Genomic DNA, 27,697 nt, shown 5'->3' with positions numbered 1-27,697 from the left:
GAATGTCCTCCTCCTGTGCTGTATCATTCTGTGAAAAGGCTCTGCTGATAACTGAAGAAAATAATGAGGGAACAGCCACTGCGCAAGGAAAGTGGGGGTGGGCTGGGGGGAATAATTATGTAATATATCTTGAGGGTTACAATTCCCACGACTATTTACAATCAGATGCAGTGACTGATTTAATTCTAATACTCACCAATGCAAACAAGAAATACCACAATAATGGGGAGGAAAGTGACTTTGAAACCCAGTTTTATTTTGAACCTTGAAATATTTTATAAGTTGGACCTTTGGTTAAAAAGCTTGCAAAAGTGTAATTTATCACTTAACCTATATAAAAAAAAAATCGATACATATTAAAATACCTTGGAGATTCATGTATTCTTGGGTCGTATTCCACAATGGTAATCCCTCAGGAGTTAGATGGGTTCAATATGCTACATAAATTAGCAAGACAAAAATTACATGCAGACCGATTTTAAACAAGCTCAATTCGAAGTGCATTTGTAAACAGGGCATGATTTCGAAGGAGATGCAGACAGCTGTTGGCCTTCAGCTCTGAAGCAATCGCTCCCACGACCCCAATTTGAAGAATTAAATTTAGCCTGCTCAAAATCTCAATGCAATATGTATTTTACTCCCTGAAAAAAGTTGAGATATTAACCATGCTCCTGCCAGAAAATCCCAGCTGAGAAATCCTGGCGCCAATCTTATCCGCTCCACCCACTCTCACGTGAAAAAAGCTTCGACATTGGGACCAAGTTGGTTTTCGTACCAAGTAATCTAACTCGAAAATTATTTTGGCCCAGATTGCTGCGGATTTCACCTTTCCCAACGTTAATTTCATTCCACACCAGCAATAGGAGATCTCCGTCATCCAGCAATCGTCATGTCAGAGCAGCCATTCACGTTAAAAGAATCCTCACCAACAGCAAACCAGGGAGCAACAAGCTGGTTCCGACATTCATTCTTGTCATTTTGCAGAAAGCAAAATAAAGTTTGCAACATGCACGTGGGATTAAGGTAGAACTTAAAATATCGTAAGCAGAGTCATAATGTCATTAAGGCAGAGGAGGTCACCATTCAGCCCATCAAGTCCATCTGGCTTTCTGAGAGCAATCCAATCACTCCCATCCCCCCCAATTCTATACCTCAAGCCAGGCATGTTTATTTCCCTCAAGTGTCCATCCAATTTCCTTTTGAAATCACTGATCACCTCTGCTTCCACCACTCTCGTGAGCAGCAAGTTCCATTTCATTATCACCCACTGTGCTAAAATGTTCTCTCATCCCCCTGCATCTCTTGCCCAAAACCTTAAATCTGTGTCTCCTAATCCATATACCATCAGCTAATAGGAACAGCTTTACTTTTGTCTACCCGATCTAAACCTGACATAATGTTGTACACCTTTATCAAATCTCCCCCTAATCTCCTTTGCTTCAAGGAAAACAACCCCAGCATCTCCAACCTAACCTTGTAACTAAAACCCCCACATCCCTGGAACCATCCTGGTAAATCTCCTCTGCACCTTTGCAAGGACCCTACTATCCTTCCTCGGTGTGGTGACCTGAACTGGGTGCAAGGCTCTAGTTGTGGCCTAACCCAGAGCTTTATAAAGTTACAGCATAACTTCTTTGCTTTTTTTCTCCCTCAAAAATGAGTGGCTGGCTTTTATGCTGCATCATTCTATACCAGTGAATAAAATTGGACAAAATTAACTTCTGCACAAACGGACCAAAGCTGAAGGCAGCAGTGATTGATTTGACTGGGGAGCGGGTGGTCCCAACAGTGCACACCAAGTGGGGACAGAGATGACAAAGTCAGAAACTTTGTCAGAGTCAGAGACTCCCGCTGATGTCCTCGATAGTTTAATCCACTTAATCCTTGTGTTGAAAGTAACACACAATAAACCTGTGTTGAGAGTTCCTTATATTTTTATACAAGGGACCGTAATCCCTCCTCGCATATAATCATGTGACCTTGGAGAGCAGCGGATATATAAAACTAGTGCAAGTAAAACACAAGAACCTTTTATTAGATTTCTTTGATAAGATCATCTTCCATATTCATATTCAACATGCAATCCAAAAATAATCAGTCATTACTGGACCAATATGCAAAGGCAAAAATTATACCCATGATCACTTCCATTTTCTCTGATTTTCTACCTGCTTAATTTAGCTGCAAGTATTCTGAAGCACCCTAAATAATCACAGAGTTCAAAAATAATTATATTTGACTTGCTGTTTTTTTTTTGGAACTTCCTTGCGCCATCCCTGAGCAACTTGATTAAAACTTTTAACTGCTTCCAACCCTGCCCAGACGTTAACCCCCCGCCCCCCGCCAAATCCCCCAACCCAGCCCCAAAAGGAAAACCTGTCATCATTAGGCCACCTCAGCCGAATTTATGGACCTTAATATAGAAAACCTGCAACTACAAAATATTTGCATAGAACATGAGCTAGAGTACGACGGATGAAGTCCAGTTCCAATATTTCTCGAGTGGAATAGGTCCAGTACAAGGTTGGTCTAATCTGGCGCTGTTAATAAGGCAGATGCTTTAAGCCTTGCTCTGTGTTCGGCACATAATTACACTTCGTCTTCCAAACTGTTTGAAGGAATGGCTTTATCCTGCATTTATTGAACCCCCTACTTTTTTTTTTCCCTCTTGATAAAAAGTGATCTAAAACTGGAATATTGCAATCAGTAGGGGCACTGACAATACTGGCACCAGGACACGATTGTACCCAGTCGATCACTAGTTACAAGCATTGTACTTGGACACAACAGTGAGGAAGGTGGCACTGAAACTCTAGTTGTATTCTTCTCATAATAGAGTGCATTCCTTTTAAAAAAGAACTGCAAGTGGTCCACTGTGTTACAACATTATTTTTTTTTTATAATTGGGCACTCTTCATTTAAAAAAAAACAAAGCTCTCAGTCTAGGAAAGTGTGATGTTTCAGTACAGTAGTGATGGAAATAGGGCCCTTTCACAGTGCAGTGGCAAGCTCGAGGTATGCAATGTTACAACTCCTCTTTCCTCTTCGGAATCTTCTCGTGATCTGGCCCTCTCATTCCTCTGATATAGTTAACGAAAGCAGCTTCCTAAGAAAACAAATAAAAACACACACAGAAAACCAATCAATATTTTTTTTTAACCCAGTTAAGCTTTTCCTCTGGCAGTGAAATCTTCTCGTCCAAACGAGTTAGGGGTAGTGTTGGTGTGCAGCAGGGTTGCAAACTCTGTTGGAAAAGTTCAAACCAATTCCCTTGACGGCCCCAGAGGTCTGCTAAAGAGAACGCTTACATCTCTAAAAGCTTGGCGAGATTCTACCCAGATCGCAGAGATGCAACGTTAAGCTCAGCTACCTGAAGCGTACCATTCTTGTCTTTGTATGAAAGTTGTGTTTGTCGAGGTGAATGGTGTTACTGGTGAGGAATGAATCACACTCAATTTCAGGCACCCTGCGCCACCATCATAGTGCTCAGACAAGGCGCACCGTGGTTAGCGGCAGTGTAAAGCTCTGTCTCGTCTGCCTCAGCAGCTTGTCTCAGGCACAGCCTTGGGAGATTTTACCTGCATCTTCGTCCATTTCTCATGTTATTTCTCACTCCATGGCTCCTCCAATCAAGATGGCTAAGTGAGATTAATTGATGCTGAATTAGAGGCGAAACTATTCGTAGTTCTGTTGGCTAGGAACTGGATAGAGACTGCCCAAGCATATTGCACATGTGAACCTTACAGCCAGCAGAATAGTCTGGATTGGTGCCCAGAATGTCTAATCCATTGCATCATGGAGTCTTCTGTTTTCTTTAAAAGTAATCAAAAAAGCTGTGTTTCAAGTTGTTGGAACATTCTCCAAAACATTCTCTTCTAATAATCACGCCAGCATGCATACTCCTCACTGTGCAATGATTCTACGCAAGGATTTGTTCCAAATTTTCTCGTCATTAACTTTCTCAGCTCCACTCCCCCCTCCACTGACTCTGTGCTGAATGACAGCTTCATAAGAAACAGAAACAGGAGTAGGCCATTTGGCCCCTCACATCTGCTCCACCATTCAGTAAGACCATGCTTGATCTGAATGTGGCCTTTAGCTCCACTTTCCCACCTGCTCCCCAATAACCCTCAACTCCCTTGCAGATTAAAAATGTCTAACTCAGCGCTGAATGTATTCAATGACCAGTGACATTAATGACTCTCTACTTATCTCAAGGTAGAGGGAGGGTACAGAAAAGATACACATGTATTTCACAAATGAGGATTTATTTATGAGCAGTTTCTAGCTAAATTGAAGCTTTTCTCAGCAAAGCAGAGAAAGGTTAGGAGATTTGAGACAGGTGTTCAAAATTACGATAGATTTTAATGAGTTAAATAAGAAAAATCTGTTTCATTGGCCAGGAACCAGAGGATATAAACTAAGATCATCACCAAGAGGGAGGGAATTGTTCTAAATATGAGGGGTTGCAAGGAGATGGAATGCTGTACTAGAAGCAATGGTGGAAGCAGAATCCATAATAACCTTTTTCTAAAAATGTGAATTTATATTTGAATTTTTCTTAAAAAAAAAGGGTGGGGAGAATGCGATGGTGGGGAGCTTTTTCAGAGTACAGGCAAAGGTGCAATGAGCTGAATGGCCCAATTCCCTGCCATAATGTTTGATGATTCTATTTGCCCAAGTGGCCATTACTTTCATTAGAGCAGGCTATTTGACATGTGGTGTGGGGTGAAGGTGGCTATCACGCACAAGTCTGATCCCTGTTACTACCAAGCTTCTTGCAGGTACACTTCCAGGAAAGGCCAATGGACAGTGAACAGGAGTGAGAACCCTGGCTGATTTTCCCCTTTTTAGCCCATAGGATAGTGCTATGGGCACAATTGGCCTAACTGAGATTACAAGATTCAACACGGTTAATAATTATTTGACCCTGAGCCAAGCTTCTGACCCTGAATCCTCTCCATCAAAGGCCACCTATTTCCACCTGTATAATACTGCACCCCTCCAATCTTGCCTCAGTCCACCTGCTGCCAAAGCATTCATCCATGCTTTTGTTATCTCTAGACTCAACTACTCTAATGCTCGCCTGTCCATCTGCCGCCCTCTAGAAAGTTAAACCCATCCAAATCACCCTGTGCTTACAGGCATAAAATAAATTTAAAATGCTCATCCTTGTGTTCAATTTTTTTACCCATTTCCGATTCTGGTTCCAAGCCTACAAGTCTGAGCGATCTCTACTTTAATCCAATTCTGGTCTTGTGCACCCCTGATTTCTTTTGCCTTATTATAAGCAGCCATGCCTTTAGCTATCCACACTCCAAGTCTGGACTTCCTTCCCTAAATCTCCACCCCCCACTCACCCTGCTCTCTTTAATACACTCCCTAAAACCTAATTCTTTGTATATATCTCTAAATTACTCTTTATAATAATTAATACCCAGCCAAAGAACGCTCCTCTGAAGCATGATGGGGAGATAGTGGCATAGTGGTAATGTCACTGGACCAGTAATCCAGAGACATGGGTTCAAATCCCGCCATGGTAGCTGGTGGAATTTTAATTAATCTGAAATATAAAGCTGGTCTCAGTAACGGTGACCATGAAACTAACGCAGACTGGGTGACCGCTTTGCGGAACACCTTGGGTCTGTCCGCGAGCATAACCCAGACCCTCCTGTAGCTTGCCATTTCAACACACCACCCTGCTCTCATGCCCACATGTCCGTCCTTGGCCTGCAGCAATGTTCCAGTGAAGCTCAATGCAAACTGGAGGAACAGCACCTCATCTTCCGATTAGGCACTTTACAGCCTTCCGGACTCAACACTGAGTTCAACAGCTTCAGATGATGAACTCTCTCCTCCATCCTCACCTCTTTTTGATCTCCTTTTTTCAAATATTTATTTTTAAATTTTTATATATACATTTTTTCCCACCTATTTTTATTATTATTTTAAAAATTTATTTCCATTCATTGTTTTATCCCCACTTATTAGCTTATTTCGATCTTTTCTCCCACACCATCCCCTCCCTCCACCCCACCCCCACTAGGGCCATCTGTCATTGGCTCCTCCTGCTTTCTACTCTTAATGCCAACATTAGCACCTCCTTTAGCCAGTATCACCACCATCAACACCCCTTCGACCTTTTGTTTATGACATCTTTTGCAATCTCTCCTTTGCCTCCACCTATCACTGGCCTTCTATCCAGCTTCATCTGTCCCACCCCGCCCCCCTTAAACAGTATATATTTCACCACATTTCTACTTCTCTTTAGTTCTGAAGAAGAGTCATACGGACTCGAAACGTTAACTCTGTCCTCTCCACAGATGCTGTCAGACCTGCTGAGTTTTTCCAGCAATTTTTGTTTTTGTTTCAGATTTCCAGCAGCTGCAATATTTTGCTTTTACTTTATGAAACTATCATCGATTGCCGTAAAGACCCTTCTGGTTCACTAATGTCCTTTAGGGAAGGAAATCTGCTGTCCTTACCTGGTCTGGCCCACATGTGACTCCAGACCTAGAGCCATGTGGTTGATTCTTAACTGCTCTCTGAAATGGCCTAGCAAGCCACTCAGTTCAAGGGCAATTAGGGATGGGCAACAAATGCTGGCCTTGCCAGTGATGCCCACATCCCAAGAAAGAATGAAAGGGAAAAAAAAAGCAGCTTGGGACATTTCACCACATTAAAGGCGCTATGTAAATGCAATGTGTTATTTGAATTGAACTTGGGATGTTCTCATTCTGTGTAGCTTAGCAACTCAATAATTGCTGAGTTATTAGGGAAGCCTGCACTCAATAGAGGAAAGTGGGATATCAACGAAATTAAACACATACAAAAACTTATCATGAAGTTCCAAGCACTCTAGATCAGAGAGCAACATAGACAACGTGTAAGGAAGAGGCAGCTTTTCACAGAGAGGGAATGACGTTCACAGAATCTAACTTTTCTTTTAAACATTTTCCCTAAGCTTTTCAATACGAGAACCAATTCATTCTTTGTATTTCCAAAAATAATTCATTCTGTGAAGCACTTTGGAACATTTTGACATTTTGGTGAGAAAAGGCAGCATATATAAATGCCTCATATTACTGAAAATCAAATATTTTATACAGAAAATTAGCGAGTGACTCTGAAAGACAGAGAAGCAAGGGTTAAAAAGTTTACAGCGCAGACATGTGGCAAGGGTAAAACGTATTTGTTTAAGTGCAAGGAGTTTAGCAAATAAAGCCGATAAGCTGAGGGGACAGATTCACTTGGCAGCATGATATCATTGCTGTAACGGAAACTTGGCTTAATGAGGAGCAAAAATGGCAGCTTGACATCCCTGGATATAGGGTTTTCAGGCAGCACAGAAAGGGGGCTAAAAAAGGTGGGGATGTAGCATTATTGCCTAAAGAATCAATTACAGCTGTGAGGAGGGGTTATGTACAAAATGAATCATCAAATGAGGCTATATGGGTTGAGCTCAGGAATAAAAAGGGGGCAGCCACACTAGTGAGAGAGTGCTATAGACCCCCAAATAGTGGAGGGGAGTTCGAACGGCAAATCTGTAGGCAAATTTCTGAGTGCAAAAACAATAGGGCAGTAATAGCTGAGGACTTCAACTGCCCTAATATCAATTGGTATACGAACGGTTTGAAGGGCACAAAACTCTTGAACTGCATTCAAGAGAACTTTTTTAGCCAGCACGTAACAAGCCCAACAAGATTCTAGATTTAGTCTTAGGAAATGAAGCTGGGCAAGTGAATGAAGTAGCAGTGGGGGACCATTTTGGAGATAGTGACCATAACATAGTTAGGTTTAGTATAATTATGGAAAAGGATAAAGATAGAACAGGAGTAAGAGTTCTAAATTGGGGAAAGACAAATTTTATGAAGCTGAGAGGTGATTTACGAAAGCGGACTGGTTACAGTTGCTTGAAGGGAAATCAGTGACAGACCAGCGGGATTCATTCAAAAGCGAGATTCTATGGGCACAGTGTAGACATGTCCCCACAAAGAAAAAGGGTGGTACTGCCAAATCTAGAGCCCCCTGGTTATCCGGAACCATACAAGTTAAGATAAAACAGAAGAAGAAAGCTTATGACAGTCACAAAAATCCTAATACCGTAATACCTAGAGGAGTATAGAAAGGGGTGAAGTAAGTATGGTAATTAGGAAAGCAAAGAGAGGATATGAAAAAATATTGGCAGGTAAAATCAAAGAAAGGCCAAAGATGTTTTACCGCTACATTAAGAGCAAGGAAATAACCAAGTAAAGGGGAGGGCCTATCAGAGAAGTACATGGTAACTTGTGTGTTGATGCTGAAGACGTGGGCAGGGTTCTCAGTGAGTACTTTGTGTCCGTCTTCACTAAGGAGAGGGATGGTGTAGATATTCTAGTTAAAGAGGAGGAATGTGAAATGTTAAATAAAATAAGCATAATGAATGAGCAAGTACTGGAGGGACTGGCATCCGTGAAGGTGGATGGATCACCAGGGCCGGATGGATTGTATCCCAGGCTGTTAAAGGAAGCCAGGGGGGGAAATAGCAGATGCTCTGAAGATCGTTTTCCAATCCTCGCTAGCTACTGGTGAAGTACCAGACGATTGGAGGTCTGCCAACGTTTTACCATTATTTAAAAAGGGTGCGAGGGGTAGGCCAAATAATTATAGGGCGGACATGAGGAAAAATTTCTTCACCCAGAGGGTGTTGGGTGTTTGGAATTCACTGCCTGGTTTGGTGGTGGAGGCAGAAACCTTAAACGCATTTAAAAAGGTACCTGGATCTGTACCTAAAGTGCTGTAACCTGTAAGGCTATGGACTGGGTGCCGGAAGGTGGGGTTAAAATGGGCAGCTGTTTTTTATTTTTTATTTTCCAGCCAGCACAGACACAGTGGGCTGAATGGCCTCTTTCTGTGCTGCAACTTTTCTATGGTTCTAATAAAAACCTATGTCTCGGAATGACTAAAGTTATTTGAAAAAATAATTTTTGTGGGTAGACTGAACTCCTCAATCTTGTGTGGCTATAGGTCACTTCTCTCTTGACACTGGCAGTTCAGTGTATTGAAAATTACTGTTTTGTGCAGTATTTGCTCCTAATTAGGAATTTTTCTTTTGTTTAGCTGAATGGCTATGTCCTGTGACCGCTGAGTGCCATATTTAAAATCTCTGAGCCAAGAGTACTCCACAGGTAGATTTATTTTGCCCGATACAGACTGGTCTGTGCTCTCTTTTCCCCTCCCCCAGAGATGCACCCTTCTTACCAAACGCAGCTTGGCCTTAATTGTGCACAATTGGAGATGGGAAGGATCTACTGAGCTGAAACCATGCAGCTTACCAGAACTACTTGAAGGTTCCCTGTTGGTTCTCACACTGGGACCGCTCATTTATTAGAAAGACTTGTACAACCTCAGAATGTCCCAAAGTGCTTTACAGCCAATGAAGTACTTTTGAAGAGTAGAAAATGAGGCAGCCAATTTCTGCACATCAATGTCCCACGAACAGTAGAGGTAAATGACCAGATAATGTTGTTATGATGATGTTGGCTGAGAATGTTGTTATGATGATGTTGGCTGAGAAATAAATATTGGCCAGGGCACAGGGAGAATTCAAAACAAAAACAGAAAATGCTGGAAATGCTCAGCATGTCTGTGGAGACTGAAACAGAGTTCACCTCTCAGTTCTGTGAACTTTCAGAGAAATCCTCTTGTCTCTTCCGAATAGTACCGTGGGATCTTTTACATCCACTCGATGGCAGACAGGGCATCAATTTAATGACTAATTCGAAAAGCGGGACCTCCGACAGTGCAGCGCTCCCTCAGCACTGCACTGCATTATCAGCCTACATTTTGTGCTCAAGTGCTTGAAGTGGGGCTTAAGCCCACATCCTTCTGACTCAGAACAGTGTGTTACCCACTGAGCCACAGCGGACACCTAATAGCACACTGGCTTATACAGATCTAGAGCCAAAAGGAAGGAACTGTTGCCCCCATGACTGGGTTACCCCTCCAGGTTTTACAAGGCTACCCGGCCAATCAACGACAATGCCTTGAAACACAGTGAACCAGCATCATTCAGAAATCAGGACTGTTGAAACTTCTACAGAGGGCTGACTTAAATTTGGATGCCAATCGTTAGGCATGTTAGCTTGGAGCCACCTGACACCCAATCCCCAGCACCCGGCTCCCCCAGGGAGGCTCCCCCTAGAAGGAAGAAGGAAAATTCAGCCTCAAGTTGCACTCACCGCTCTGTCCCCACTGTATCTCTCCACAAATTTGCCATAATTGTAATAGCTGATCATGGGGTATCCCTCCACACCTTCCTGTTTGCATAACTCGTGATTCTGTCCTTTAGTGCAATCGACTGCAGCGTAGGCAATCTGCAAGGCATAAAATTAAAACAAGTTAACCAACAGATGAGATAAAACAGACAGCATGCTTAGGATTGAACAAAACCAGAGACAGGATCATGTGGTGCATTGTTGAATTAAAGGCCATTTATCTTATTGGTCAAGCTTTTTGGGGGGTCACTGTTCAATGCCCTCGGTGAGCTGGTAAACCCCCCACCCCCCCAGCCTGATACTTACATAGAATACACAGAAGAGAAAGAGGCCATTAGGCCCAACCAACTCAGGCTCCACTCAAGCTTCTACCCATCTTTCCTCATCTAACTAGCAACATTACCCTCAAATCTCTTCTCCCTCATTTGCTTAGCAAGTTTCCCCTTAAATGCATCTATGCTATGTTGGGAACAATGTACAGCTTTAAGTTTAATTTATATTTTGTATTTGGGTGTTAAGAGAGGTGAAAGCTGGTTTTGGTTTCATTTAGCGGTTTTGGTGAGCTAGGAAGTCTGGGGCTCTGTTTGCATCCATGCATTTTTAATGAGGTTTTACAACTCTTGAAGCGAAGAGATGGGTTACCAAGGGGTTAGTCGTAGAGTGAAGTTAAAAAAAAAACAAAGTAGAAAAAACTGCACTGTTGCCTAGAGACAGGGCTCCACGGACACACAGAGAGACGGGGAAACACAGATGGGCAGTTAATGTGTGTATACCAGAGTGCAGGCAGAAGGTCTAATCTCTCTAATAAGAAATCCTGCAAGCCTGCTGAGGAACTGAGTCTGGGGAGCTCATGTGTTTGCTCTGAAGTTGAGGTAATAGTGAATTTAGATTGCTGTTTCAGGATGTCTCAGGGAGAGATACCAGTGGAAGGAAAGCATCTAGTGAATGGTCAGCAGTCTACTGGGAGAAAACTGTTTGAAACTGAGCTAACCCAAGTAAGAAACCTTGGTGTTGAGACAGTGGTTAAGTCTTCACTGGGGTTTGTGTCTGTAAGGGTTGCTGGGATAAAAGGAATACCGTGAGAATGAAGCATTTTCTGGTATCTGTATTGAAATCTTTCCAACCTTTTTGTCTAGTGTAATAAAGGGCGGGATTTTCCGTGCCCGCTGGTGGTGGGCGTGATAGGTGGTGCGCGCGGAAAATATGGCGTGACCTGCTTCACGGCGGCGTGAAGGCAGGTGGCGATCGTCCGCTCAGCCCGCCAACGGCAGGCTGCTTTTCCCGCCATCTGTCGGCGGGGAGCTAATTGTAATACATTAGCTTATAATTAAAAGGCCATCCCACCAGGCTCTTGGAACCCCGCCGTATTGTCCGTCCACATTGACGGGAAAGCACGCCGACATGTTTCACAACAGCACGCAGGCGACGTGTACTTGGCAGCCTTCACTTTGGGGAACTGAGGTAAATGAGCAGCAGCGTTCTCCACAGCTCGCCCGCTGTTTACAGGCCTCAGTGGTGCTTGGGGCAGCTGATGTCTGGCCCTGGAGGCGGGTGAATGAGCGCCCACTCATCATGAAAACGGCATGTTTCGCGGCAGTGAATAAATAATGAGGTGGGCGCGGGACGATATGGCATGAAAACCCGCCATTTTCATCAGCGGCTAAGACTCCATTTTACCCACCCGCTGCCACACTTAGTGCAATGCAAAGTGCACCAATGTCAACTTTTTAACACAATACTTATTTGAAGGCATTCACTTGCTAGAACACAAGCGGGTGACCTTGACAACTATCATCGATTGCTTTAAGAACCCATCTGGCTCAATGTCCTTTAGGGCAGGAAATCTGCTGTCCTGACCCGTTCTGGCCTATATGTGACTCCAGACCCACAGCAACATGGCTGACTTTTAATTGCCCTTTGAGATGGCCAAGGGCAATTGGTGATGGGAAACAAATGCTGGCCTTGCTAATGATGTCCACGTCCCATGAAAGAATAGAGAGAAAATAAGCTATATAAAGCCCTGGTTAGACCAAACCTCGAGTATGGTCTTTAGTTCTGGGTACCACAATTTCGGCCTGGGGCAGTTGGGGAGGGGCAGGGGGGTAGGGAGTGAAATTTACCTTAATGATACCTGTACTCCAAGAGTTAAATTACCAGTTTTTTTCAAATTCATTAATGGGATGTGAGCATTGCTGGCAAGGTCAGCAATATTGCCCATTAAACAAACTTGGGCTGTATTCCCAAAAATTTGGAATGTCAAGGGGCAATTTGATGCAAGTTCATAAGATATTTATAAGGAACTGATAGGGTGCGTAGAGACAGGCCATTTATATTAGTTGGGAAGTCCAGGATATAGCCTAAAAATTAGAACCAGGCCTTTCAGTTAGAAAACACTCATACACGCAGAGGGTGGTAGTAGTTTGGAACTCTCTTCTGCAAACAGTAATTGTGCTAGATCAGTTGTTAGTTTTAAATCCTGAGATTGATAGATTTTTACAACCAAAGCTATTAAGGGATGTAGGGTTGAAGTTGGATATACGAAGTTAGTTCACAAATCAACCACGATCTCATTGAAGGGCCGAATAGCCTAGTCTTGTTCCTATGTTCCTTTGAAAACACAATAGCAAATCAAGAGCATTTTTGAAAACCGTGAACATTCACAGCAAAGTTTGAACAGCTAAACACAGGAAAGCAATTTCCCGCCATAATTCAGCGGGCAATCGAAGAATCTGGTGTGGGACTGAGCTATGTCGAGTAGGAACAACACAGGTTAGGTCCCTGCTGTGTGTGGAGTTAGTTGATCTCCGGTAGGGCACTGGTGGGAGAAATACAGTATATTCAGAGTCCCTGGGCTGAGGAGGGAGAGGAAGTGAAAGAAATAGTAAGGAATTACCATTCCCGATCATTATCTAATTACTCTTGCTGGAAGCGTGCTTTAGGGCGGGTGTGACGACCATCATAAAAACATGGCTTCATTGGTAAACAATGATTAAGGCCGGACATGACATTGGTGCAAGTTACCAAAAGGACTGTAATTAGTACCATACTCTTGCACGACTAATTTCTTTCGGAAGATTGGTGGAAAAGGACAAGTAACAGCAGTGAAGACAAGGAAAAACAGCCACCTCTGATGAAGCCCCTTAAGATGCTTTACGATGGTGTTGAATTTCTTTTGCTCCCTTACTAAAAGCACCGATTCCGAGCTGGACCCAAAGGTGCCAGATGCTGTTGTTTGTGCAAAAGTATCAACAGCGTGCAGCAACAGACTACTGGACCACATGGAGAACAGGGAAGTCTTCAGTCATAGAGCTTTACAGCACAGAAAGAGGCCCTTCGGTCCAGAGTCAACACGGATTCTCATCCTCATCTGATTCCCAGTGATCAGCAGATAATCACCAAGGGTGGGAACCTCGGCTGGTTCAGCCCACCTTACTAGCCCAACGAAGGAGGCCATTCCCACTGCTCCAACTGTGATCAATGGCCTCAGCTTGGACAAAACTGAACCTGCAACCTTCACGTTCAGGCGCTCAAATGAATGGACTTGCATTGAACTAGAGATCTATTTTTCCCTTTTAACACAGAATTTACAGCACAACAGGCCATTCGGCCCAGATGGTCTATAACATTTTAACCTCCGCCCATCCTACTATCCAGGGTACAGGATTATATGCTTGGACTGCCCCACAAGTGGAAACATTTTCTCTACATCTACCCTGTCGATCCCCTCAGTCATCTTTTTCTTAGCGGTAACATAGCGCTTTCATCCAGCACAGGTACCAGAAGGAAAGTGATGGCATAAGTTTAAGAAACAGAAGCTAAAACGAACGGGTGCTTTACTTTTTGTTTTACGTTTCTCCCCCTTCCTCCACAGGACATGTTGTCGAGGCCAAAAAAGTAGGGAGGAGACTCACTGAGAGAGATAAAAAGCAATGGTATGGAATGCAAGTTGTTAATATTGTGCAACAACAGCATGCACGTGCAAGTGTGTATCATTCTGTACTTGCTAATAAAGGGCATGAGACAAAAACTCAGCAAGAGAAGAAATTCACCCTCTGACCTGCCAATCGTGAAAATTCCAGCAAGCTTTGTAATTACTCTAATCATTCTGCCATCATGATCTTAAATCCACGCAAGGATGACACTTGATTGCACAGTAAATTGTTAAGTGCCCAACTAACATTTCGGCATGGAATCTGGACGGTATGATTGATTGGAAAAAAAGTTCCTGCATGAGGTGCCATGTGACTTAGTTTGCATCTGTTATGAATGTTAAACTTCAATGCAACGCAGCTAACAAAATGATTAGTAGACTGGGGCAATTCGCTTGTTTTGGGTAACAGCAGGGGTGCAGAGAAGGCAGACCGAGCAGCAAAGTGACTGTAAATAGGTGAATTGTGCCAGACTAAATTTACAAATTTACATGAGACAGACAAGTTTTTGCTATTTATTCTTCCTTTTATTATGCTGCCAAATGTTTTTCTCCTCCCCTTCTGAAAGCACTGGATTCTTGCTGGGGAGGGTCACAACTCCACACACGAAAGGTACTTTCTGTTACCTCAGCCATTCTCCATGCGTGAACCAAGCAGTTTGATCACAGGGACTATGTGGCTGATTTGATCCTGTCCTTACCAGATGCTAGTGAGCTCACAAGTTCCAACAGAAACCAGGGCAGAAGCCCTGGGAAGGTTCCCTCCCCCTGGCTCAAACATCCCACTATGCTCCATGGGATGCACATGGAGTAAGCGCTAACTAAGGGGAAGGAGGCTGAATTCAAGATGATTGAAAGTGTGATGAATGAGGCTCAGGAAGCTGGGACAAGAGAATTCCAGGGTGCATAATGTTAGTTTGGAGGAAAATATAAAAACAACGTGCATTTATGTAGCTCCATTCATTCTGCCAGTATATCCCAAAATGCTTTAAAGCCACTGAAGTACTTTTTGAAGTGCAGACACTGTTGTAATTTAAGAAACACATCGGCCAACTTGTACATAGCAAACTACCACAACCAACAATGTGATAATGACAAAATAAGAGATGTTGGCTGAGGGATAAAAACCGGAATGACTCCCCTGCTCTTCAAGTGCATGGGATCTTTGTTATCCACCGGAGGGCATACAGGACCTTGCTTTAATGTCTCAGTCAAAATATAGCATCATGGACAGTACAGCACTCCATCACTACTGCATTGGGATGTCAACCTAGGTTTTTGTGCTCTCAATCGCTGAACTGGGACTTGAGCCAACAAACTTCTGGCTCAGAGCACTACCTACTGAACCACGGCTGATTGCCTTACTAAAAATACGCAGCATATGAGCTTTGGAAGAGGATAAAAGTTGGGATGTAGAAACTGAGGCAACAGAGATGAGTAGATGGAGGCCTTAGGGTGATCCACAATTTTGGATACTGCTGTGCGCACAGTGAATATTGAGAAAGAAACTAGAATTCACATGACACGATGACTCAATGGAAGAGATAGCAACTTGCATTTACAGAGAAGGATAAGGGCAATGGAATAATGAGCTGGAACTTGTTCAAGGAGAAGTTTGGGAGAATGGCGATGCAAGTATTGGAGCAACTTGGCCTAGAGGAGATGAAGGCATTAGCAAGGAGATCGTGAATCTTTGAAATTTTCTACCACAAAAGGCTGTGGATGCTCTATCGTTCAATGCATTTAAGGCTGGGACAGACAGATTTTTGGTGTCTCGGGGAAACAAAGCTTTCGAGGAATGGGCGGGAAAGTGGAGTCAAAGCCCAAGATCAGCCATGATCATATTAAATGGCAGAGCAGGCTCAGTGGGCCACTCTTGCCCTCATTTCATGTTCTCATGAGATGGGATGAAAAAGGGGTGGAGACACGATACTGTAAAGGGGGAGGAGGGTGCAGGGTGGATTGGCTGCATTGAGTATGGGGTTTGAAGCTTAGTTGACGATCAAACATGACACAAGGTTGGATATAGTTAGGTTCAATTGCGCAGAGAGGGTGGGTGCAAGCGCACTGAGATATCAAGCCTCTGACTGCAAGATCGAGGAGCACAGAAGACAATTCAGTTACTGCGTTCAGTTTGAGATTACCTAATTCAGCACAGGAATGTCCCACCTCCTAAGCTAAGTGTTTATATTCAGTAACTCACTGCCTTAGATCAAGGGAGCCAGACAGTACATTATAACCAGCCTGAAACGACCTGGATCCTTTATTAGTGCAAGATCCTATTCGTGTAACTGGTTTATTGGCAAAGAGAAATGGGCCTAATGGAATTGTTATCGACAGTCATTTGGGAAAATAGGGAAAGTGAACAAAGCAGCATAAAGCCTATTGATTTTTGGCACTGTTTGCAAGACGTGCAGGAATAGGTATTGTTTTATTCCATCAACACAAGTTGCTGATCAATATGTACTCTGCAGAGCAGGCTGTGCAGAAGCATAGGTCAATACCACATCTCTGACACATCACATCATTTTCCATTTAGGCAACCCTGGATTTAGCTTCTTAAAATTGGGATTTCTGTAACTCACGGAGGGAGGTGATTGCAGTGCATCAGCTAAAAGAGTTAAATCAAGAGGTCATGTTGCATAGACTAGGCTTATATTCCCTGGAGTATAGAAAATTAAGGGGTGACCCAATCAAGGTGTTTAAGATGATTAAAGGATTTGATGAGGTAGAGGGGAAATCCAGAACAAGGGGGCATAACCTTAAAATTAGAGCTAAGCTGTTCAGGGATGAGGTCAGGAAGCATACCTTTATGCAAATGATAGTGAAAACCAGGGACTCTCTCCCCTGAAAGGTTGTTTTAGGCTTAGGAACGAATTGAAAATTTCAAAACTGGGATAGATCAGGTTTTTTGTTAGGCAAGGGTATTAATGGTTACAGAATCAAGGTGGGTAAATGGGAGTTAAGATACCAACCAGCCAAAATCATACTGAACGGCAGAATAGGACCATAGGCTGAATGGTCCACTCCTGTTCCTATGTTTTGCGCTCTGTTATTGGGTCACACGGGATTACAAGATGGAATCATTACTCCCCGTGCACAGTAATGTAGCTCGCTGTGTTGCTGTGCATCATACATTTACACCAATTTTTCCAGCAGAGTTTATGATCTCACCAGCAGCAACGTAGGCGAGGGGGAGAAGTCTTGTGCAGCTCAAAGATTCATGGATTTCCAACATGGCAGCAAGTGAAATGGATAGGGAGCTGCTTTTTAGCAGCCACCTCAAGTGCAGCACAGAGCAAGTCATCATTCTGCAACTGTCCCCCCGCCAGACTACTGGCACCCCAGAAGGAAAAGCGTTTGCGTATATGCTTTGAACATCTACCCGAAGAAGTGGGCGGGACCTCACTTGAATATTGCAGTTGAAAGGAAGGTTATTTTAATAGAAGGGAAATCAACCAAACAGCTATACATTGGTAATATCAAAGTGGTTTGCAATTGAAGCTGGCAAACATAATATGCGACCAAATGAAGGCATCAGTGAAGCCACAAGAGATAGTTCACATCTAGGCTTGGTAATGTTAAGCAACCCAGATGAAACATAGGGAATGGAAGTTGTAGCATTCCTGGGGGATAGCAACCACAGAAGTTCAACATGACCTGAGATTGAGAATGACTTGAGGCCAACAGTCAGATGCTTGATTCAAACTAACTTCAAAAGATATAAAGAAAGAGGCTTTGACACACTGGAGGGTGTGTTTCAACAATAAGGGGGGGGCAAGTGAAAACTTCGAAGACATAAGTGAACAATGCTACTGGATAAGTACAAAACCTGAATCGACAAATATGACACTAAACCAGATGACACATGAATCAGAAGGAGTATACGCAACAGGAATAAACACAAATTCATGTGGGGAAAAGGCAAAAAAGAGTTCACTGGGGTGAATACAAGAGCAGATGCAAACACATGAAAAGGTGATCAGAGGTGCAAAGAGAACAGGAAGAAAGCATAGCTGCATAAAACGAAAGCGTTTCTTACTGTTAACACTAAGAGGGCAGGCAGAGGAGAGAGAAAAACCATAAATGATGTAAACAGAATGATTTAATGAATGCCATGTTTGGAAGGGGTGGGAAGCTGAAGTCTTTTTGGAAGAATGGGTTAAGATGGGTTGAATGTCCTCCCTTGCTAGTATTTACTTGGTGCTGGAAAGATAGACTTGCATTTATATAGCATCTTTCACAACCTCAGACCATCTCAAAGCACTTTACAGCCAATGAAGCCACTTTTGAAGTGTAGTCACTGTTATACTGTAGGAAAATACAGCAGTCAATTCGCACACAGCAAGATCCCACAAACTGCAATATAATAATGACCAGGTCATGTTTTAGTGATACTGGTTGAGGGATAAATACTGGGCTAGGGCAGCTTAGAGATCTCCCCTATTCTTTTTGAAATAGGGCCATAGGGTTTTTTATGTCCACCTGAGAGAGCAGACAGGGCCTCAGTTTAACATCTCATCCAAATGGCAGCACCTTTGATAGGGCAGTACTCCCTCAATACTAAACTGGGTGTGCAAGCCTGGATGGTGTGCTCAAGTCCCTGGTTTGAGACTTGAACCCATGAGGGCAAGGCGAGAGTGCTGATTCACTGAGCAATGGATGAAACCTAATGGCACCACCCATAATGTAGCACTTCCTCCGAACTGTGCTGGATTACTAGGAGAGATTCATTCCCCATTTCCTATAGTAGGGGGATAGTGGAACACAGAGAAAGCATAGGGAAATCAGGACACATGGTGCCCTTGGCAAATGTAGCACTGGGCCAATATCATTCTGTTTTATATTACTTCTGATTCATTTGTCATCTGGTTTAGTGTCATATTTGTCGATTCAGGTTTTGTACTTATCCAGTAGCATTGTTCAGAGCAGAGTAGGGGGGATAGTGGAACACAGAGCAAGCATAGGGAAATCAGGGCACATGCTGCCCTTGGCAAATGTAGTACTGGGTGGTGGATCTATCAGATTACTGAGCGATGGGTGAGAAGTGGTCGTAGTGGTAGAGTGCATTTGAGATTCCTTTACTGCCCATGGGCAGCTGTAGAAGTCAGAATCTGAACTCTCCCTGTACTTGGGATCAGGAGCTCACTTTGTGGGACGTCATTGGCAGTGGCTCCCTTTATGCCATCTGATGGGGGCACCATTTTGAAGCTGGAACATCCTAATCTCCAAGCTGGAAAGGAGTGTGAAGGTGAGAGGCTGAGGAACAGGTAATCAGATGGAAGGGAGAGGAATGCAAGCTTGTGATCCAGCTGGGAGCTTCTTTCCTATCCAGGGCAGTGTGTGTTTTTTTGGCTTGCTGGCACACACACTGGCACAAATACTCCCAACCTCACAGCAAAGTTATTTCCCCCCCAAGTTTGCAGAGTCATCAAAATGTCTAAAAACTGCAACTACAAGCACTGCAGTAATGTGAATTATTACACGATGATTAAAAACAAAGACTTCGTCCCTTTGGCCACAATTCCAACAGGATGAGGTTTGTCTCATCTTATCGGAGTTGGAGGAGGACGAGTTCAGACTTGAGCAGAGCTAAAACACTGGCCATGCAGTTTCTGTGGTGTACACTGCATGTAATTCTATATCTCAGGATACAGGCAGCCCAGAGAGAATCCTGGTTATCCAATGACCCACAATTAATTATAGAACAGTACAGCACAGGCAGAGGCCATTCAGTCCACCAAGTCTGCTCTGGCTTTCAAACAGCAATCCCATTAGTCCCACCCACCACCCCCCTCAACCCCTTTTCCCCCATATCCCTACAAGGTTAAGCTTCTGTGCAACTAATGAGAAGTGACTAGGTTTCAATGTCCTGGCCTAACACGATACATGTTTTCCAGCAAGGGTAACTATTGGGAGCAGGAAAGGAGTCCAGTTTCCACTCTTACACTCCATGAGGTGCAAAGACCAACTGCAGTGCCCTTATTGCACCTCATGTGAAATCAGCCTTGCAGGCGAGGAAGATCCCACGTTCGATGCTCATTTGTGTCGAGTTCCATGTTTGGTGCACTTAACCATTGAGCCATAGGTGGGAAGGCACATGGGAGGGGGCAGGGGTAACTTACACAAGTTCATGCGGACTTAAAGATGAATTGTTTTACACCGAGTTTAAGAGACAGGAACAGTCCCTTAAACCATAAAATTACCTTTCGTTCTTCCTTAAAATGGTCAGCAGCTGTTGTGAAATGTGGGATAGTATTCTTACAGTGAGGGCACCCTAGAACAAAACACAATGAAAGAGCAGTTCATAAATCACCCTGGGCACAATTGAAAGCTTGATCTGGAAGATTTGATTATGCCGTTAAAAGAGGGAGAGAGAGAGAAAAATACAAAATTTAGCTTTGATTACATCTATCCACTAGCGGTATAACAAAGGGCTAAGTATAACGCCATATTTGTTTTCCCTAAGCTATTATGATCAAATCCCTTCAAGTGCATTATACCCATGGGAACTACTTATTTTAACATTTTATGCGTGGAAATAATTCCCATGTGACATTTCGACAACAGATCAGTTCCAGTCTCCAGCTTTGTGTGTGGTATGAGCAACGTTAATCGGACGTGGCATTCATTGCACTTGCACACAAGGTCTGCGTAGTCCAGCAGCGTGGGCAACAAGGGCTTCTTCTGATCAATCAGCAAACAAATATTGATGCCATTACGTATGGTTTATGGTTTTGTGATCATCTGTTTACTGAGGCAGGGTCACAAAGACCCAAGTATAGGTGTGGAGGTCATATTTTATTTTATAATGCCCCTGTGAAGTGCCTTGAGACACTGTATTATGTTAATGGCGCCATACAAATACAAGCCGTTAGCTTATGCTCCATACAAAGCTATGTTCAATGATCCGCGAAGATTTCCAAGTTTGTCTCCCTGCTGCACTGCCTGAAACTTCACTTATTCTGTGACAGGACAGCTTTCTGACATCAGTCCTTAACTTTCCCCTTTCTGAGTTGCACCTGTGTCACAGAACCAGAGAATTGTTACAGTGCAGGGGGAGGCCATTCAACCCATCGTGTCTACACCGGCTCTCCATTTGAGCAATTCACCTGGTGCCATTCGCCTGCCTTCACCCTGCAAACTGGCACATTCTTCCTTTTCAAACAAAAGTCTAATTCCCTTCGATTGAACCTGCCTCCACCACACTCTCAGGCAATGCATTCCTGGCCTTAATCACCTTCTGCACAAAAATTTCTCACTCATATTGCTTTTGTTTCTTTTGCCAATTACTTCAAATCTGTGCCCTCTTGTTCTCGATCTCTCTATCTTGGCTGGGAAGTTTCTCACTATCCACTCTGTCCAGGCCCCTCATGATTTTGGATCTCTCTCTCAGATCTCCTCTCAGCCTTCCCCTCTCCAAGGAAAACAATCCCAGTCCCTCCAAATCTATCTTCATGGCTGAAGTTCCTCATCCCCACAATCTGAAAGGCATGGTTTAACTGAAATAATACTCAGGGTTAACCTTTCTGTTTCACTTAATTTCTCATTAAATGCACAAGATTCTGAAGGGGCTTGACAGGGTGGACGCTGAGAGATTGTTTCTGCTGGTCAGGGAATCTAAAACACGGGGGCAGTGTCTCAGAATAAGGGGTCGATCATTTAGGACAGAGATGAGGACAATTTTCTTCACTCAAAGGGCTGTGAATCTTTGGAATTCTGTACGCCAGGGGGCTGTGAATGCCCCATCGTTGAATACATTTAAGGCTGGGATAGGCAGATTTTGGGAGTCTTAGGGAATTAAGGGATATGAGGAGGAAAATGAAGTTGAAGCCCAAGATCAGGCAAGATTATGTTGAATAATGGAACAGAGTTGATGGGCCGTGTGGTCTACACCTGCTCCAATTTCTTATGTTCTTATCTGTCGGCCTCCTCTCCGTTGCCTCCTTTCAAGATTAAGCAGCACAGGGTCCTGACACTTGCAATCATGGTCCTTCACTGCATCATTTCTTGGGTTTGAATGTTTCTCCAAGTGCCTCTGTGACCACAAATGAACGCAGCAGCCAAGGTGCAGCCTGACCTGGATGGCTTCAACCATTTACTGCATTGTACGGTACTCCAGGTCAACATTTGTTAACTGCTGTTCTGCTATAAGAAAGAGGAGCAGGAGCAGACCATTTGGCCCCTTGAGTTGGGTCCACCTTTCAATAAGATCATAGCTGATCTGATTGAAGCCTCAACTCCACTTTCCTGCCTGCCCTCGAGAACTCTCAATTCCCTTAGAAATCAAAAAATAATCTAACTCAGCCTTGAATATATTCAATGGCCCAGCCTCCACTGATCTCTGGGGTAGAGAATTCCAAAGATTAGCGACTCTTGAAGAAATTCTTCCTCATCTCAGTCCTGGATGAGCCCTTATTTTGTAAAAGGTACCCAAGTTCTAGATTCCCTCACGAGGGGAAACATCCGCTCGGCATCTACCTTGTCAAAGCCTCTCAGAATCGTTTATGTTTCAATAACATCTTCTCTCATTCTTGTAAACTCCAATGAGTACAGGCCCAGCCTGGTCAACCTTCTCTCAAAGACAACACCTTCGTCACATCATAGGAATCAATTCAGTGAATGTTCATTCAGCAGTTTCTTGATATCACATAGAGTGAATCGAACGGATGAATACTGGCATCTGTGACACTGGGGGTGCAGGGCAGACTGTGGTCTCACCAATGACCTGTACAGTTGTAGCAAGACTTCCTGACTTTTATTCTCCATTGCAATAAAGTCTAACATTCCATTTACCTTCCTAATTATTCGCTGTATCTGCAAGCTGACGTTGAGATTCATATATGGGGGCACCCAGATCCATGGCTATACAGGGGGTCAGAATCGAGTCCATGACGTCTCCTAGATATTTTTCAGCCTTGTCCAAATCTAGAGCCAGTAACAGAGAGGCAGGTGATTTGTGATCGATTGGGCATCAGAGCTCTAGTTTGATACCCAGGAGCAATAGTAAGGTGATTTGAGAAACAGATGGGGTAGGAGAAAATAATCCTATGTGCTGGGTACAAGAGACCATACAAAAATCAATGTAGGCCAACCTGGAAAAGCCAGCTGAATCTGACCAATGGTTTCAAAAAAAAGCCCACAACTAGTCACATAGGCTTAGTAACTGGAAATTTACAATTATAGACCTAGCAAATTTCCCTTCACATGGAGGATAAACATGAGGACCTGAAAACCTAAAGGAAAATTCAAAATGTTGGCAGGCTCCAAATTGGTAGTGTAACTCTAAAGGTAATCCAGAGACGCACTCCATTAGGAAATGCTGAATTTGTATGTTAAAATGGTACATTTGGGTTCATATTAAACATTTTTATACTTTATAATTGATGGCTGTTTTTCCATAATAAAGGATTTTGACGGATAATGGTCACGAGGCCAGCCAAAAAGATCAAAATGGTCCCATGCTGTCCTGTACATTCTGATGATCTGAAGTGACATTTGAATCTTAGCCCTGCGAGACAATTGCTTCAAGATAAGCCACTATTCCAATTCCAACCCCAAACACCCATAATCATTCACAAAACGACTCCACTCACTCCAGTTACCAGAGGCACTGTACCCCATCCAATTCTCCTCCCTCATCTTTACCAACCCAGTTCGTACACTCCTCTCCCCTTCCATTCATAGAAACTAGGAGCAGGAGTAGGCCACTCGACTCTTTGAGCCTGCTCCGCCATTCATTACGATCATGGCTGATCATCCAACTCAATAGCCTGCTCCCGCTTTCTCCCCATACCCTTTGATCCCTTTTGCTCCAAGAACTATATCTAACTCCTTCTTGAAAACATACAATGTTTTGGTCTCAACTACTTTCTGTGGTAATGAATTCCACAGGCTCACCACTCTCTGGGTGAAGAAATTTCTCCTCATCTCAGTCCTAAATGGTCTACCCCATATCCTCAGACTGTGACCCCTGGTTCTGGACTCCCCCACCATCGGGAACATCCTTCCTGCATCTACCTTGTCTAGCCCTGTTAGAATTTTATAGGTTTCTATGAGATCCCCCCTCATTCTTCTGAACTCCAGCGAATATAATCCTAATCGACTCAATCTCTCCTCATATGTCAGTCCTGCCATCCCAGGAATCAGTCGGGTAAATCTTCGCTGCACTCCCTCTATAGCAAGTATATCCTTCCTCAGATAAGGAGACCAAAACTGCACACAATATTTCACCAAGGCCCTGTACAATTGCAGCAAGACATCCCTGTTCCTGTACTCGAATCCTCTCGCTATGAAGGCCAACATACCATTTGCCTTCTTTACCGCCTGCTGCACCTGCATGCTTACCTTCAGTGACTGGTGTACAAGGACACCCAGGTCTCATTGCACATTCCCCTCTCTCAATTTACAGCCATTCAGATAATAATCTGCCTTCCTGTTTTTGCTACCAAAATGGATAACCTCACATTTATCCATATTATACTGCATCTGCCATGCATTTGCCCACTCACTCACCTTGTCCAAATCACACTGAAACATCTCTGCATCCTCCTCACAACTCCCTCCCACCCAGCTTTGTGTCATCTGCAAATTTGGAGATATTACATTTAATTCCCTCATCTAAATTATTAATATATATTGTGAATAACTGGGGTCCCAGCACCGATCCCTGCAGTACCCCACTAGTCACTGCCTGCCATTCGGAAAAAGACCCGTTTATTCCTACTCTGTTTCCTGTCTGCCAACCAGTTTTCTATCCATCTCAATACACTACCCCCAATCCCATGCGCTTTAATTTTACACGCCAATCTCTTATGTGGGACTTTGTCGAAAGCCTTCTGAAAGTCCAAATAAACCACATCCAATGGCTCCCCCTCATCAACTCTACAAGTTACATCCTCGAAAAATTCCAGTAGATTTGTCAAACATGATTTCCCTTTCATAAATCCATGCGGACTCTGTCCGATTCTGCCACTGTTTTCCATGTGCTCAGCTATTAAATCTTTTATAATGGACTCTAGCTTTTATAATGGACTCAATCATTCTTTTTTCCCTATTTCCCATCACCCCCTTCATTCAAATTGCCATTCATCTTTTCCCAATCCAGTTCCAGCTGATATTTTTCATGCCCTCCCACATCTTCCACCTCCAAAGCCAATTCAACTTGACACCCAGTTCAAGCTAGCAACTGTTCTTCTCTCATATAATAGCGCACACACTTCTCTTCGTATCCCCTTTCCTCCCTGCTTCATTTCACTCCTTCCCTTCATTCCTTCTCTCCCCGCCCTCGTTCCTTCCCTCACATCTGCCATTTACTCCTTGCTCCCCTCCTTCAGTCCTGTTGTTATCCAAGCCCTGGTCTGACGCCAAGTGACTCTGGCCTCAGCAGGTGGGTGCTCCTGTTCTCATAAGGATTCCCACCCAAAGCATGTAGCAGCTAGAATCACTTCAAACAGAACCTGGCTCTGAGTAGCACAGAGACGAGGGGATCTAGGTTGCAATAGACAGACTTGGTCTCTAACCCAGACCATTCATGTCAAATGTGGATGGTTGGCAGCAATGTTATTTGGACAGAATGGTAAATAGTGAATAATAATCAACAAGACAACATTTCAGTAAAACTTCACTCATCATTTGCAATGCATGTCCCACTATTTAGTACATTTAGTACAGCAGCAAATAAGGGCAAATATTTTTATGATTCAAATGAACCAGAAATTTGGATCACTTCTATTTGAATTGTCCAAGCCAACATACAAGATCATAAGTGTATATGGCATTCTATATTCACATTACACCTATCCAGACCATAGAACTTAATACACCCATGACCATGGAAACCATTCTTCCGCAACCCCATTAGACCGAGTTTGTGTTGTGCCAGTTTGAAATCCCTACCCTCTTGTTTGCTCTATACATGCATCAACTGTTTTGCTGGTATTTAACTTGTGGTCCAAGGTAGAAAATGGTGTGGTCTTCTTTACCTTACCCCCATCTCGCCCACAACTCAATAGGCACACAGCAAGGCACTGAATCAGACAGATGAGGAAAATCCCAGATTTGACCGATGGTCTCTCTGGTTAGTCTATCCCTGGGAAGACGGCACTATACTTGGCCGGTGTTCTGAGGTTTAGGAAAGAATAATCACCTGGGGATTCTGTTTCTGACAATTACTCTGCACTCCTTCTTGAACTATGTGCAAGGCGAATGCTGTCTCAGGATAAGATCAGGATTTCATGCCCCTGTGTTTAAAAAGGCTGCTAATACTCACTGACTCATTAATCACATGTGGAAAAATAACCTTTGAGGAAATGTATGGAAACAATTGTGGAACCATCCGAGCCACCTACCCTCCCTCCAAAGTAAGTCTCTTCCTTCAGGGAGGACAGGCAAGGCTGGAGAATGGGAAAGAAAACTGGAGTGGGAAGAAGGAACAAAACACGACAGTGTTGCCGACACATATACATTGGCTAAATTACCATCTCATTGGTACTAAGGGAGTGCTACACTGTCAGAGGTGCTGTCCTTCAGATGAGGAGTAAAACCAAGGCTGCTCTTAGGTGGGCATAAAATATCTCGTGGCACGATTTTTTAAGAGGAGCAGGGGATATCACTCCCTGGTCCTGGCTAATATTTACCCTTGATCAACATCACATTACTGCTTGTTGGGATCTTGCTGTGCACAAACTGACTGCTGGGCTTCCTGCGACACAACAGTGACAACATCTCATAAGTATCAGTTGCCTGTAAAGCACTTAGCACCTTTCAATACTTTGGGATGTCCTATGTAAATGCAAATCTTTTTAAAAAAAAAACACAAACATACATACGGGGAGAGGGACATCATCTCATTCAGTAGGTGCACCACTCCACTTTTACTCTCATCTCCTCAAGGCTGCTAAAGGCAATAACTACAGTTCCCCCACACTCACTCAGCCAGCTTTTACTCTAAACTCTCCTAAAGGCAATGATTTCTGGCTTATTTTATTCATTCACGGGATGTGGGCTTCGTTGGCTAGGCCAGTATTTATTGCCCATCCCTAATTGCCCTTAAGGTGGTGGTGAGCTGCCTTCTTGAGCCGCTGCAGTCCATGTGGTGCCGGTACAGTCACAGTGCTGTTAGGAAGGGAGTTCCAGGATTTTGACCCAGTGACAGTGAAGGAACGGCGATATATTTCCAAGTCAGGATGGTGAGTGACTTGGAGGGGAACTTCCAGGTGGTGGTGTTTCCCTCTATCTGCTGCCCATGTTCTTCTGGATGGTAGTGATCGTGGGTTTGGAAGGTGCTGTCAAAGGAGCCTTGGTGAATTCCTGCAGTGCACCTTGTAGATGGTACACACTTCTGCTCACTTGTGCGTGTCAGTGGTGGAGGGGGTGAATGTATGTGGATGTGGTGCCAATCAAGCGGGCTGCTTTGTCCTGGATGGTATCAAGCTTCTTGCGTGTTGTGGGAGCTGCACTCACCCAGGGAAGTGGTGAGCTTTCTATCACAATCCTGACTTGTGCCTTGTAG

General features: G+C 43.7%; 1 protein-coding gene across 2 annotated transcripts in view; it reads right to left on the bottom strand.

The window, feature by feature from the left end:
- Positions 1-2,015: 2,015 nt before the first annotated feature.
- The window catches only part of pdia5 (protein disulfide isomerase family A, member 5), a 114,907-nt gene continuing 89,225 nt past the window's right edge, over positions 2,016-27,697 (bottom strand). For both annotated transcript variants that reach the window (XM_078552628.1, XM_078552629.1), the window contains 3 exons: positions 20,391-20,461; positions 10,221-10,355; positions 2,016-3,106 (listed from right to left, as the gene is read on the bottom strand). In XM_078552628.1, coding sequence (XP_078408754.1) covers positions 3,026-3,106; positions 10,221-10,355; positions 20,391-20,461 — 287 coding nt within the window. In that variant the 3' untranslated portion in view covers positions 2,016-3,025. The remainder of the gene's footprint in view (positions 3,107-10,220; positions 10,356-20,390; positions 20,462-27,697) is intronic.

Source organism: Cetorhinus maximus, chromosome 11 (assembly GCF_964194155.1).
Source record: "Cetorhinus maximus chromosome 11, sCetMax3.hap1.1, whole genome shotgun sequence".
NCBI lineage: Eukaryota > Metazoa > Chordata > Chondrichthyes > Lamniformes > Cetorhinidae > Cetorhinus > Cetorhinus maximus.
The sequence above is the reverse complement of the archived record's forward strand: the minus strand, read 5'-3'. Positions and strand labels throughout refer to the sequence as shown.